Genomic DNA, 15,874 nt, shown 5'->3' with positions numbered 1-15,874 from the left:
CTACTATTTCCGCTTGGAAAACGCTACAGTAATCCGGCAGCCTGTAGGATCTGTTTATTTTCGGATCAGCACAGTATACCACAGACCCTACTCCTTCCACTACTTTGGATCCACCTGTGTACACATGTATCGCCTCGTTCGCCATTTTGACACCCTTGAACCAACCGTCCACCTCTATTGTGGCCTTAAGATCACCCTCGAAGCGCAGATAGGGAATCAGAAAAGAAGCCAGATCACACCCGTATTTTTCCTTTATAAAACATAAATAAAAATATGTATATATTAGGGTTGCTCCATTTTCAAGCTTCTAAGGCCAATGTTTTGGGTGCTGTCTTCGAAAAACGTGGGAATAACTGTTTTGTTTGTGTATGAATCTCTTAAAAATTGGTTTCGTCCAATACCAAGTTTGCATTTAATTATTTTGATTATAAATACTTAATATTGAAAGTAAATTGTTTCGAGATGAATGTTTTATTAGTTAAACTATGATGTGTGCAATTACATACATATATGCATGTATGTATGTGTGTTGAACGCTAATTATACGTATGCACGCGAAAAATATTTAATATTAAAATATTTATAACATAAAAACTTAAATTTTAAAGCACTTTTTTATGTGTAATGTTAATGATTAAATTGCCGATGGTGGTGATATAAAATAATTGCTGTATCTTATAATGTATATATATATATATATGTAGCATTTCTTTTCCCTTCTACATGTATAAATCTATGTACTTAAAAATGTGCCGGAGTTTGCAAATGTGGCAAACGTCCTTGCTCCCCCATACCCGGTAAAATGCATGTATGTATTGTTTCTTCGTGTGCCACTAATAAGTGACTGTGACCTCCTAGCACATGCGTTGCAGCGGTTGATTCAGAAACCACCTCTTCTTCTACAACTTCCATTTCAAATTTAATATGCCTTTTATCATGACTATTGGACGCAAGTAGTGGTGAGAGATCATTGCTGGTTTGAGTGTCATTTTTAACGACAGGGACTTCTGCTGCTGCCAATGTTGTTGATGCTGTCGCAGCGAGATCTGCATATGGCCGTTGTGCGGCTAGTTCTACATCGGAACGTCTCAGCATTTGCCCATCCGAAAGAGATACGGTAAAATCGTGAGGATTTGTGTGACCAACATTCTTGCGATAGATCTCGGCGATTTCTTCTTCGGTTAAATCGCGCTGATGCATGCGGCGAGTGTGCCGTCGCAACCTGTGAAATAAAGAAAAAAGAAAAAGACAATTGCTTAATGGACAAAGATCATAGTGAAAATATTAAAGGTGAAGTCATTTTACATAACCTCACTTTTTCTCAGTTCTATTTACAGTATTAAAATTATTTTTTTTCAAATGGAAGGCGCATTAACCTCCGAAGAGATTTTAGACCGATCTTCTCTTCCAATTTGCGTCGTACTCCTTGCATGACCTGCATGTTTTATGCCGACTATGAACGGCATCTGCCAAAGCGATCCCGGTTAAAAAAAAGTGTTTTCTAATGAACCCAGGATATTCCGTGTGGTAAGCAAAGCACGCTACCACTACACCACGACGACCGACAGTAGTTACGTGTATTAAAAAAGAAATACGTGTTCTATGATCCGTTTGAGAATACAAAGTGACATAAATTTTACTAAATAATGCGGCTAAGTAAAATAGAGTACACTCAAAAAAGAAAAAGAATACTTGTGCTCAAACTGTATTAAAAATTCCATTCAAAAAACTTATAAAAACAGTCCACGTTATTTAACCGACTGTGTTCTTCAGGACTGTTGCTCAAGAAAAAATTCATGAAACAAAGTCTTCGTTGTGTACCTATTTTAAAAAAATCTTTGGAAAAAGGTAGCAGAAAGCGTATGAGTTTCCTTGAGAGGAGGAAACTACTTGATAAATGACATTTTTGTAACGTTTATATGGCCCCAATAGGTGCGATCACTCACAAACTGTCATCAATATCATTTAACGGAAATCCAAGGAACAGGGGTGGACCAGAGTGAGAGAGGATATAAACCAACGCATCAAATTGCTTGTGGATGAACACAAGCGGGCGAAATGGGAGGAGCACCTAAGAGGTTGTAACCTCTCTACCGGTGTGGGTAAACTTTGGTCCACCGTAAAGTCCCTATCGAATCCGACTAAGCACAAAGACAAAGTTTCCATCGCCTTCGGCGACAAAGTGCTGTCGGACGCGAAAAAATGCGCGAGCGCTTTCTGCCGACAATATATAATGCGTCCTACGGTCGACAAAGATAGACGGAGAGCCAATAGACACGCACATAAACACAAATTCAGCGCGTCACCAATCACCATCACCGCTAAAGAGGTTGAGGACGCCATTGGTCGTGCTAAACCATCCAAAGCAGTGGGCCCAGACGGCATAGCCATGCCGATGCTTAAAAGCCTAGGGAAAGGGGGTTTCAAATATTTAGCGCATGTCTTCAATCTGTCTCTTTCCACCTTTGTCATACCTGAGAAATGGAAAATGGCCAAGGTGGTCCCGCTACTAAAGCCTGGTGCAGGTGAGTTGTATCGTCCGATATCTCTCCTATCGCCAGTGGCAAAGACGCTTGAAGCCATTTTGCTCCCTTATTTCCAAGCAAATTTGCAGCTAGCCCCTCATCAGCATGGCTTCAGAAAACTCCATAGCACTACCACCTCGCTAAATGCCATTAGCATTGGTCGGGCCAGCACCTTAATGGTACTGTGTTACCGGAGCGTATCGGATCTGTATCCGACAAAGGACCATCACATCGATAACACTCCCCAAAGCCTTCGGGGAGTAACCTAATCGCTACAACAACAACAACAGCACCCAGATAAATTGCGGTTTAAATCAATACCCCCACCATAGAACAGTACTCGTAGAGCTAGACCTATCAAAAGCTTTTGATACGGTCAACCATGGCTCGTTACTGCAGGACCTGGAAGGGTCTACCCTTCCCCCATGTCTTAAAAGGTGGACCGCAAATTATCTGGGTGGTGGGCAGGCACCGGTGCAATTTAGAAACGAAACATCAAAACCAAGGAGAATTAAACAAGGGGTGCCACAGGGTGGTGTCCTATCCCCACTTTTGTTTAATTTCTACATATCTAAGCTACCTTCACCACCGGAAGGAGTCACAATCGTTTCCTACGCCGATGACTGCACAATAATGGCCACAGGCCCAGGCCCAAAGATCGATGAGCTATGCAATAAAATAAACGGCTATCTCCCTGATCTCTCCAGTTTTTTCGCCTCGCGAAACCTGGCATTTTCACCGACTAAATCTTCCGCGACCTTATTTACAACATGGACGCCCCAAATGTCGACCATTTTGAACATCCACGTCGATGGCACTACGCTACCGACTGTCCTACACCCCAAAATCTTGGGTGTGACGTTTGATCAGGATCTACATTTTGGTAAGCACGCAGCCGCAATTGTTCCGAGAATTCAGAGCCGTAACAAAATCCTCAGATCCCTCGCTGGCAGTACTTGGGGAAAAGATATAGAAACGCTCATGACTACATACAAAGCAATTAGCCAGCCGATTACGTGCTACGCGTCACCCATATGGTCGCCAAGCCTAAAAATCACCCACTGGAAAAAACTACAGGCCTGCCAAAATACTGCTCTCAGAATCGCCACGGGCTGTCTTCTTATGTCACCAGAACACCATCTGCATAATGAGGCGAGAATACTCCCCATCAGGGAGAGAAATGAGATGCTGACCAAACAGTTCCTGTTGAATACCCAGAAACCTGGGCATCCCAACAGACATCTGATTGATGAACCAGCACCGCCTAGGGGCTTAAGGAGTCATCTCCGTAAGCATTTTGAGGAAATACGGCACCTGAGAACCCAGCCGTATGAAGTGAAAAAACACAAGCAGGTCCTTGGTGAACTCCATAAACAGGCGTCGGACATTTATGCCGGGAATTGCCCGGTGAATCCAGTACTTAACGAAAATTATCCAAAACTTGCGGAAGAGGAACGCATACTCCCCAGGGAAACGCGTGTCACTCTTGCTCAACTTCGTTCTGGATACTGTAACAGGTTAAACTCTTACCTATCCAGAATCAACCCCGACATACAAAATGTATGCCCCGCTTGCAATGTGTCCCCACATGACACCAACCATCTCTTCAATTGTAATGTGGAACCAACGCCTCTAACACCCCTTTCCTTATGGTCCACCCCTGTTGAAACGGCAAGTTGCCTTGGACTCCCGTTAGAGGATATTGATGACAATTTGTGATCGGTCGCGGCTATTAGGTGAGCGAGCATTGCTACAACAACAACAACAGGTGTTAGAGGCGTTGGTTTCACATTGCAATTAAAAAGATGGTTGGTGCCATGTGGGGATACGTTGCAAGCAGGGCATACATTTTGTATTTCATGTCTCTACCAAATGGGCAGAACTCTCGCCTCACTGTGTAGGTGGTGATTTAGGGACATAAGAACACCGCCCGTAGCGATCCTTATAGCAGTGTTTTGGCAGGCCTATATTTTCTTCCAGTGAGTAACCTTTAAGCTTGGCGACCATATCGGGGACCCGTAGCATGCTAGCGGCCGGCCAATTGCTTTGTAAGTGGTTGTTGTTGTTGTAGCGATAAGGTTGCTCCCCGAAGGCTTTGGGGAGTGTTATCGATGTAATGGTCCTTTGCCGGATACACACCCGGTACGCTCCGGTACCACAGCACCATTAAGGTGCTAACCCGACCATCTCGGGAACGATTTATGTGGCCACAATAAACCTTCAGGCCATCCCCTCCCTCCCCACCTCCAAGTTCCATGAGGAGCTTGGGGTCGCCAGAGCCTCGTCTGTTAGTGAAACAGGATTCGCCGCGGATAGGTGAGGTTGACAATTGGGTTTCAAGGGGTTGTGCAGCGCAACATATAGCTTCTCCAACCAAATTGTCAACCTCACCCTCGAGCGGCGAATCCCGTTTCACTAACAGACGAGGCTCTGGCGACCCCAAGCTCCTCATGGAACTTGGGGGTGGGGAGGGAGGGATGGCCTGAAGGTTCAATGTGGCCATATAAATCGTTCCCGAGATGGTCGGGCCAACACCTTAATGGTGCTGTGTTACCGGAGCGTATCGGATCTGTATCCGACAAAGGACCATCACATCGATAACACTCCCCAAAGCCTTCGGGGAGTAACCTAATCGCTACAACAACAACAACAACAATTGGGTTTGGAGAAGTTATATTTTGCGCTGGCAACCTGAAGGGTTGCGCTACACAGCCCCTTGAATCTGGTATTTTAGTCGTCTCTTACGACAGGCATACCTACCGCGGGATTATTCTGACCCCCTAACCCGCTGGGGTGCTTTGTAAGTGGTAATAATCTTCTCTTTATCTCTACTCCAAATGCTGCCGGCAAGAGTTTTGAGGATTTTATTACGGCTCTGGATTTTAGGTACAATTGCGAATGCATGCTCGCCAAAATGTAGATCCTGATCGAACGTCACACCTATTATTTTTGGGTGTAGGACAGAGGGTAGCGTAATGCCATCGACGTTGATGTCCATCATGGTCGACATTCGCCGTGTCCATGTTGTTAATAATGATGGTTTGGTCGGCGACAATGTTAGGTTTCGCGAGGCAGAAAAACTGGAGAGATCAGGGAGATAGCTGTTTATTTTATTACAAAGCTCATCGATGTGTGAGCTGGCCCTGTGGCCATTATTGTGCAGTCATCTGCGTAGGATACAATGCTGACTCCCTCTGATCGCGAAGGGAGCTTCGATATATAGATGTTAAACAAAAGCGAAACCACCCTGTGGTACCCCTTGTTCAATTATTCTGGGTTTAGATGTTACTTTCCTGAATTGCACCGATACCTGCCGACCAGACAGATAATTTGCGGTTCATCTTTTGAGACTTGGATCAAGGGAGGCCCATTCCAAGTCTTGCAGTAACGTGCCGTGCTCGACTGTATCAAAAGCTTTTGATAAGTCTAGCGCGTTATATGCGCTCGCGCATTTTTCCCCATCCGACAGCACTTTATGACCAAAGGCGATGGATATTTTGTCGTGATGCTTAGTCGGGTTCGATAGGGACTTTACGGTAAACCATAGGTTAGCTACACCGGTTACAATTCTTTAAATGCTCTTACCATTTCACCCGCTTGTGTTTATCCACAAGCTGTCTGATGCGTTTGTTAATGTCCCTTATTTGGGGGGTGGCCAGGATCTTGCTGTCTTATAAGGTCAAGTACTCTGGCTTACGTTGTGGCCTCCGCAATAAAATAAACAGCTACCTCCCTGATTTCTCCAGTTTTTTCGCCTCGCGAAACCTGACATTATCACCGACTAAATCATCGGCGACCTTATTTACAACATAAACGTCCCAAATGTCGACCATTTTGAACATTCACGTCAATGGCACTACGCAACAGATTGTCTTACACCCCAAAATCAAGCCAAGCCTAAAGACTACTCACTCGAAGAAGCTACAGGCCTGCCAAAATACCGCCCTTAGAACCGCCACGGGTTGTCTTCTTATGTCCCTAGAGTACCATCTACATAATGAGACGAGAATATTCCCCATTAGGGAGGGAAATGAAATGCTAACCAAACAGTTGCTGTTGAATACCCAGAAGCCTGGGCATCCCAACAGACATCTGATTAATGAGCCTACGCCGTCCAGGGGCTTAAGAAGTCATCTCCGTAAGCATTATAAGGAAATACGGCCCCTGAGAACACGGCACCAGAGTATGAAGCTAAAGAACACAAGCAGGTCCTTAGTGAACTCCTCAAACAGGCGTCGGACCTCTATGCCAGGAATTGCCCAGTGAATCCTGTACTCAAAGAACAATACCCAAAACTAGCAGAGGAGGAACGCACTCTTCCTAGGGAAATGCGAATCACCCTAGCTCAACTTCGATCTGGATACTGTAACAGTTTAACTCTTACCTATCCAGAATCAGCCCCGACATACAGAACATATGTCCTACTTGTAATGTGTCTCCACATGACACCAAACATCTCTTTAACTGTATTGTGGAACCAACGCCTCTAACACCCCTCTCATTATGGTCCACCCCTGTTGAAACAGCAAGTTTCCTTGCACTCCCGTAAGAGGACATTGATGACAATTTGTGATCGATCGCGCCTATTAGATGGGGCCAAGCACTGCTACAACAACAACAATAACGCGGATTCAATGACCTTGCGGAAAGAACGCTCCCCTTGGCGGGTATCAGTCGGGATTGGGAGGGTAGCAAAGCGATTGTCTGTATATTTTTTATGGTCTTCCCACGTTCCTTTTTTAAAGTTTGTGAAAGTGCGGTTTTCAGTGATGATGAGTTCGGCTGATCGCTCGAGGGAAAGGAGTATGGGTATGTGTTCGGAGGCCAATGTTACCATCGGCTGCCAGTTGACGCAGTTTACGAGTCCCGCGCTCACGATAGAGATGAATGGTGAACTATGTCAGCTTCCTACCATATGCGTGGGGTATGTGTGTAACCTCTTTCTTTTGATGTGTCTACTCTGCTTAAGGGAAAACATCAATGGGCTGAACAAGCCAGTAGAAGGGAGCACTTCTCATTGCTAAATATCTCTGGTACCGAGCCAAAAACGCCCTATCTCAGAATTTGCTTCGAAAATGCACCATTGCATTTGTTTGAAGAAATTCCTATCTCAGCATTGATTTCAAAAAAACGTTATCTGAGTATAAATTAAATTTTTCTATTATAAACTTAGAAAATAGAAATCTCAATGACATTTCCGTAGAAGCATTAAACTTTACGTTAAATACTGAATTTAGATTTATTATCAAAACGCAAAACGTAAGCTTATTAAAGGGTTTGAATATTTTTCCAATTCAATATGGAATTGTTCATTAACTCGAAATTTACAACTTTTTTCTAATGATAATTTTCTAATAATTACATTTATCTTAAGAAGGCAATAGTACTCACCCTTCACGTTTTTTAAATGAAAGCCTGCAATACTTGCATCTGTACGGTTCATTACCATCATGTGCCCACGAATGTATCTTCAGTTGTGCCTGCGTTGTAAATGTACGCCCACAATTCGCAACAGGGCAACGTACACGCTTGCCCAAATGTGCCACATCACGATGTCGTTTCAAGTGACATGAATAACGAAATTGTTTCGGGCAAATATCACATTTATGTGGTCTCTCGCCAGTATGCGATAATAGATGATACTTCAATTCGCTACGATTGATATACGTTTTAGGGCAAACGCTACAGTGAAATATGCGCGCAACATGACGCTTCATGTGATGTTTTAGTAATTCACTGGATTTGTAATTACAATGGCAGATATCACATTTAAAAGGATAAAGTGAACGTTCAGACATTAGATTGCTAGCATAGATTCTTATATTTTCGGTGGAGTCCGTTAGCGTTACATCGGTTGTATCTATATCTAATTGAGATGCGGGATTAGCATTTGGCTTGCTAACATCACCACATTCATGAGCATGCAATTCAGCAGCGGTACGCCAACTATGCGAACACAACCCACACGTATATTTATCAAAAAGTTCGTTATGATCGCTTGTGTGTTGGTAAATGGCGTTAGTCACAATTTTGTTTTTATCTCCCCCTTTGGACGTTGTCCCCTTTATGTTGGTTTTCTTTGCTGGCGTTATCGTTACATACTTTTTTGAACGTTCTATATGGAGTTGGTTAGTTAGTTTTGTGTTAGCTGTGGTCGATATGGTATTATAAATTTCGGATTGCTCTTCATTCTCCATTTCGGCAATTAACTTCGATAGTGGTGACATTTTTATCATGTCACTAACTTCATAATTCCTATTTTGCAGATGATTCTCGTTGTTCTTTTCAATTTCAACATAGCCGCAAACGCCAACATCATCATTAAGTGTGCCTTCATTATCATTATCATCGCCATTTAGATTGCTGTTGTAATTGGTTTGATATGAATGCGTTATTCTGCCTCGGCCTGCATGCGGAGTACAATTGATTTTGTTGATTGGAATCTTTTGCTTCACTTTTATTTTATTTTAAATTGTTTAACTTATTTTTTAATTTATTATTTTGTTTCACGTTATTAATTTTTTAATATTTGTTTGCATGTTTTTTTTTTTAGTTTAATTTTATTTTCTCAACTTATTATAACTTAGTTGTTATCTGTACATTATAACATACAAACATACGTTTATAAACATGTACATATGTATGAAGATGATTTTTAAACCTTTTTTTCTCAATTAACAATCTGTATCAGTTTCAAGCAACATTTTTAATTTTTGACTTTGCGTAATTTGATTTTTATTTAAATCCTTTATAACCTTACCGCAACTTGTATTTGTGGACGATGGGGATGCAGTCACTGCTATGGGTACGGCTGAAACTATTGGCGTAGTTGTTGTTGCTATAATTGTATCCTTTAATTCTATGTATGGTTGTTGTTGCTGCTGTTGTTGGTGCGACTCATGCATGTGTATCTCGTTTCGCATAGCATTATTTGTGGTTCGATGCTGTTGTATTATAGTCGCTACCGAATGGCTACGTTCCAAGTGGCGTATGAGTCTCGCTCTCGATGCATATGACCGTATACATCGAGGACATTCAAATGGTAATTCTGGAAACAGGAAGGAATGCAAAATGAAATATAAACATTATTTATAGTTATATATATTGGATCAGGGCTGGTATTATATATTTTGACCTATTCTAATAGAAAGGCCATAACTTAAGTTTTGTCAAAAAGGAAGTAGCTCAGACATTCTGTTAATAAGGCCGTATCAGGAGACCGGTTTGGAATACTCGCATCAAGTAATCTGATTTCTATATTTTCTGAAAACTGCCAGCCCTAATTAGAAAATTTCAATAAGGTGGCTGCATATGTATAGTCTGTTTACGTGTCTACTTACTTTGAAGAATGTAGTTTTCTGTAAAGAAAGTAACGGTATATTAGTTAGATGTATTCTTAAAGATTCGAATATGTCAATTAAGGATTTTCCGATCCCCCAAAGCGCTTATTTCCCATTTTATTTCATTTACTTCTTTGCAATTTTTCTAACGCTCAGATCGCTAACTCGCAATTGTCGAAATTAGTTAACAGAGTTCCCTGGGGGAAACATAAGTTGGGCTTAAGTGACATACTGTATTTGTATTTGTATTTATTAGGCAATTCATCCCAGCACAACAATTTGACAACAATTATTTTACAATGCTAGTCGGTAAAAGGCATAAAATAGGAACAATCTAATCTTGAAACTTAAAGCTAATGAATATGGCTAAGAAAAGGTTACAACAAATAATATATTTAATAAATAGTAAATAGATAAATAAAGGAATGATAAAGTACATTTGCTTAGAAGGAATCAGTATTTTAATTGTCTAGGTTATTATAGAAACTTGTTAATTCTTTATTGAAGAGCAGAGCATTGCTTATAAGCCTAAGTCTAGAAGGGAGCGAGTTCCAAAGACGTATGGAATTAATGAAGAACTGGCGATCAGATATTAGCATACGATGTCTGAAGTGGGTAAGGAGAACAGATCTAGACGACTGGAGAAAATTTAGCCTCCGATACAGATAGTCAGGTTCCTTCATATATATTAATTTATGTAGCGTAGTGAGCGTTTTAAGTTTAATAAGGTTATCGAAAGAAATGTTTAGCAACCTGTAAGCATGCTGAGAGACGTGGTCAAGTCTTTTCAACCTATAGACGTATCTAGCAATGTTGTTATACACAACATTAAGTTTCCTATTACATACATAGTCACAATTGGAGTATACCTCGCAACCATAAAGGAGCGTAGGTATTAAGTACGCTTTTGCTATTAGTAGACGAATATGTAACGGAGTAAAATATTGTGTAAGCCAGAGTGTACGAAGCATCCCATACACTTTTGAGCATGGAAAAGTTGACCCATAGTTTAAATTAAGCACTTTCGAGGTTCTTAATCAATTCAAGCTATAAATCATATTATGTGAAACATTTACTTACCATCCATAAGACCATGTGTGGTATTTAAATGCATTTGCATTACGTGCAGCTCAACTGACTCGAAAGGGCATTTGGCGCACATTAATGTGACCGCTGATTGGGAGAAAAAAAAATGCAACTAAAATTATGTAATCACGGCCTTTGAGCGCTACTCATAAGTTCGAATCGATTGTAAATTTGCTTGAATTTGACTTGGAATACAATTTTTTTCGATTCGAGGTATGGAATAAGGGCCCAGCTCAATTGCTGAAGGTTCGAAATTGAATATATTTTCAATTTGATTTTTTTTCTTTTTCACTCACCTTTTTGTTCTATTATATCCAAATGCTCAATTGGCGTGTGATCAACAACAACTGCATTATAATGTTAATTCAAGCAAATAAATATGTAAATAAGTATATATTCTCCATTTTTGTACATAAATTGAAAAAAGGCAATTTATCTTACCTTTATCTCCTTTAGCCTGTATCATATCTCTTGTGGGCATTCTCTTGTGCACAGCCCGGTAATGTCGTATCAATGCACGCTTTGTATTATACAAATTAGTACACATTTCGCAACGATAGGGAGCCAAACCTGGGTAAAAAAAAAAAGTAAAAAAAAATTAAAATTTTTTAATAGGCACATTGTTCTATTAAAACCCAACTAATAAAACGCAAACATATCCGTACCACCACCAAAAAAAACGAGTGCCTCTGGTATACATATTTTTTTTTTTTTTTGTAAATTGGTATAAAAGAGTTACATACATACAAATATGCAAGTGAGTCTAATATATGCGGATATGCGGGTTAAAAAACGATATGAAACCTACCTCTATGCACAAACATATGATTCTCAAATTGATATTGACTTAAAAATTTTTTATTGCAGTGGACACAATATGGCTGATAGGTGCTAATATTCATTTTTTCAGGTCCACCACCTGTCATTTTATTATCATGCTGTTGCTGCTGATCCTGTAATAGATCTTCGAAATCATCATCACTTGTAAGCAACAAGTCTTGAAAATCTTCGCCATCATCTTCCTCATGTTCTTCATCTTCATTTTCTTCTTCGAAATCTTCAAACAGTGCATCATTAAAAACGAAATCCAATTCACTATTATCTATAGTTGTATCAGTTTCAACAATTTGTGGTATTGCATCCGATGGTATTTGTTGACACGCATAACCACCCGCCATTACAGCTACTGTTGCCGGGGGTTGTTGAATGCAAACGCCGCCACCGCCATTACCATCACTAACACCAACAGGTCCATCCATTGGTACTGTGGTAGTTGAAATTGTTGCCGCCACTGGTATATCCATTATAATATCTGGCGCTGGAGCTGTAATTTGCACATTCATTTGCATCGCAGCAGCTTCCGCTTGTGCTACCACTGCATCAACAATTGCCTGCTCATCCATAACGGATGGTTCGCCATTGTTGGCGAAATTACACTGTCCAATTTCAGTGTTGATCATAGCATTGACATTATTCGCATCATGTGTGCTTGCGATTTGGTAATGTATTGCACTGTTTTTGAGCAAACTTGTGCCTGGCGCATTATTTTCCATTAAGCTATTGGCCATAACAGCAATCCCGATAGCATTAGTGTCCGTGCTATTATCGTCGTTTAAACTGTGTTGTCTATAATGATCTTTGAGTTTGTCGCGCCAATAAAAAGTTTTCAAACACTTTTTACAATTCAATCCCTTCGGATAGTCGGGACGTAATGATTTGCCATGCTGTCTTGAAGGCGAATCGGGTTGCGGTGTAGGCTCTCGCTGAGACATAATGATTGACTCATCTGAGAGAATTATTATACATTTAATTATAATTATTGTGAATACATCAAACTTATTAAAATTTACGAATGTAATCAAAATAACATAGCAAAAATATATATACAAAATACTGTATAAATATATATAACCTACCGATTGTGGGTCGCAATTGCACTTCAGTAGCTTGTTCTTGATGCTGGCTCAAGTAGTGGCGTCGTAAATGTGATTTTACACGCGTTTCATATAGGCACAAGTCACAGGCATACACATGCTTAATATCAATTGGTTTTTCATTAGGTTTGATCCTGTTTCTGGGTTGCAATTGCTTTTGCGTTGGTTGGACTTTATGTTTGGTTTTATAGTGTTGCGTTAAATCAATCTTGAAGAATGTATAGAATGAACATTGATCACAAAAGAAATGTGGAATTTCTGAAAATCAATAACAAAACGCAACTTTTATAAAAACTCTATAAATTTTTTTTCTTGACAAACCGTTGTGAGTTAACATATGCGTTTTAAGTTTATCTTGTGTTTGAAAATGACAGGTACATATCTTGCACTTAATACGCTTCGCCGTAAGTACATTAGTCGGTGTAATAATTGATGGAGGCGGCAATTCATCTTCAATATTTTGTAGTGCTACAAATATGTGAGTACAGATTGAAAATTATGTTATAAGTAGTTAAGTAGTTACGATAACCTACTTTGCACAGTGGTCTCTGGTGACATCCTATGTCTAGACGTTGATGTCATATTCGTTGTAGATGCCGACTCCATGTTTATAGTTTCTTCAATTATAATATCGTCGACATCCATATACATAGGAGGTTGCGCTTGTTCGTTAAGTTCTGTTGGGTTTGCTACATGCATAATATTATCCATAACCATACCGTTATCCAATGTGACCCCTTCCTCAGCTGCATTAATATATTCAATAACAACACCTAAAATATATTTTAAAAAAATGGCATAAGTTTTGGTCAAATATTACATTTTTCGTACCGACCATTGCCCATCACTTCCTCTACCGTCCCATCCGCCATAACGATAAATTCATTACCAACGCTTAATTCATTTGCTGCGACATTGAACTGGTCTGTACCGTATTGTTCCAACTCTGTTGACATGCTATTTGTATCCTCATCTTTCACTGTCAAAGCTTCAGCATCTGCGTTATTACCAGTTGCTTCAGCGGCAGCTTCAATGTATGCCATAGCGGCCGAAGCATTACTACTAACAGGTGTTAATAATAATTTCATATCTAGTTCTTGTTGCTGATTTTGGAGTTCAGCTTGCTTTGTCGTTGTTTGTGTAGAGTCTTCATTCATTTGAACATTATGTATTTTATCCATTTCCTGTTTTATTGGATCCTCATCATCTAGCATTTCGAATTTTTTCACTACTGCTGGCGTTGTTTTCGTTTTTGGTTTTAGTTGTTCTGGTGTTGCTTGTGCGTTGTGCACAAGCCTGTAATGATCCATCAGCAATGCGCGTTTCTTACATTCGAAGCTGCATAGTTCACAGCAGTATGATATTATATCTAGTAGAGTAAATAGTAAAATTTTATTAAAATCAATCAAAACTATAGTTTGCTCAAACCTTTACAAACTTACCTAAATGGAATTTTACGTGTTCCTTTAATGCTTTCTTGGTTTCGACCTTTTCATTACAAATTTTGCAACGAAAGCGCATTTTAGTGCCTTCCATACTCTTTTTATTAGTAAATAAATTTAAAACAAATATTAATTTCAAAATTAATTGTTAAATATTATTAACAATAGCTTACCGAGCCATCACCTACAGTCCTGCTGCCTTGCTGCTCTTCTACCACACCATTTTTAAGTTTCACCTGCTCCGTTTTCTGATGTAATGTGTTTGAGAATTCAGTTAACTTTTGTCGCAGTATTTCATGCGCCTCACGCGCATTCCTTAAAAAATTGTACGATACTTGCAGCGCTGCACTACATTCCGTGCATATATATATTGGAAATTGTAATTTTTCATCCTCATCTCTATCACCACCCAGACTTGTACAGTAATACAGGCATTCCAAAAAACTAATTGGCTTTTCATCTGTATCTTCATCATCGACAAATATTGGTGCTTCCAGTTTATAAAATTCTGCTTCTGAAGCGAGGCACGTTCTACAAACTAGCCTGTAATCCATTGGTGCCGTTCCCTCCATTGCATATTCTTCATCCATTGAAAGGCTTTGCAATATCGGTATTACTTTTTCACAGCGTGTTATTTTTAATATACGCAAGTATAATTTTCTTGCACACAATTATAACAAAACTTTATATATGAATTAAAAATACTTTTTTTTTTAAATATTAAATAAAATACTTTTAAATCAATTAAAATAATGTTTTGCATAGCAAAAAGCGACACACAAACGGTAAAATCACAATTTTTTCACTATTCTTTTTTGTGTTGCTTTGCATTGTGAACTTATGAAATGTCAAACCAAAGTAAAGTATATGCGAACAAGAAATAAAGCAAAATAGATGCTTACAAAATAGGGTCGTACATTTGGAGGTGCCTGAGGTTGTGTAAACAAGTGCCATGGCTCATCTATATGGTTGGCTCATCTCTACAGCAATAACATACCTTTGTTCAGATTGTCAAAATCTGCGTGTTGGTGTTAGGTGAATTGAATGGAGAAAGCATAAAAAACTTTGCATTTTGGGTTATTCCGGTCAATTTTAATAAACTTTAAGGGGAATATTTTGAATAAGGTGCCACGATTTTCCAACTTTTTTTTCGAGGGGTGGAGGGGGTTGTAGGGTTATATACTTTGCAAAATATACTTAAATTTTGTAAATTATTTTTATGTCATTTTACTTTTAATGTTATTTAAAAATGAAAAATTGCAAATCAGTTATTTTAGAATTTTTAAAATTTTAAAATATATTTAATTTGACTGAAATAAATTTTTAATAAAAATATAGATTAACACTATATAATTTCGCGATTCTACCAACGGAGCTAAATTTATTTTAGTCTATTAGTGATTTATTTGCAAATAGTTACTTCCAATTTTATACATCAAAATATCACAGATGTTATTACGGATTCAAGTGTCTTATCATATAATAATGAAGATATTGACTTGAGGACTACGAATTTCTAAGATACCGATATAACTAAATTTAAAGCG

The 15,874-nt window shown here is 39.3% G+C and overlaps 1 protein-coding gene across 1 annotated transcript; it reads right to left on the bottom strand.

Annotated features, from left to right (window-relative positions):
• Positions 1-426: 426 nt before the first annotated feature.
• LOC137243747 (uncharacterized) lies at positions 427-15,154 on the bottom strand. The gene is made up of 14 exons (XM_067771802.1): positions 14,501-15,154; positions 14,328-14,424; positions 13,721-14,254; positions 13,419-13,658; positions 13,207-13,353; positions 12,868-13,143; positions 11,760-12,737; positions 11,393-11,521; positions 11,248-11,298; positions 10,946-11,038; positions 9,866-9,883; positions 9,286-9,573; positions 7,917-8,931; positions 427-1,222 (listed from the first exon to the last, which is right to left on the bottom strand). The coding sequence occupies exons 1-14, from the start codon at positions 14,915-14,917 to the stop codon at positions 742-744; spliced, it is 4,764 nt and encodes a 1,587-aa protein (XP_067627903.1). The 5' UTR covers positions 14,918-15,154; the 3' UTR covers positions 427-741.
• Positions 15,155-15,874: the final 720 nt, after the last annotated feature.

This window comes from Eurosta solidaginis, chromosome 3 (genome assembly GCF_040869045.1).
Source record: "Eurosta solidaginis isolate ZX-2024a chromosome 3, ASM4086904v1, whole genome shotgun sequence".
In the NCBI taxonomy this organism is placed as follows: domain Eukaryota; kingdom Metazoa; phylum Arthropoda; class Insecta; order Diptera; family Tephritidae; genus Eurosta; species Eurosta solidaginis.
Note: the sequence above shows the minus strand (reverse complement) of the source record. Positions and strands in the feature narration are given on the sequence as shown.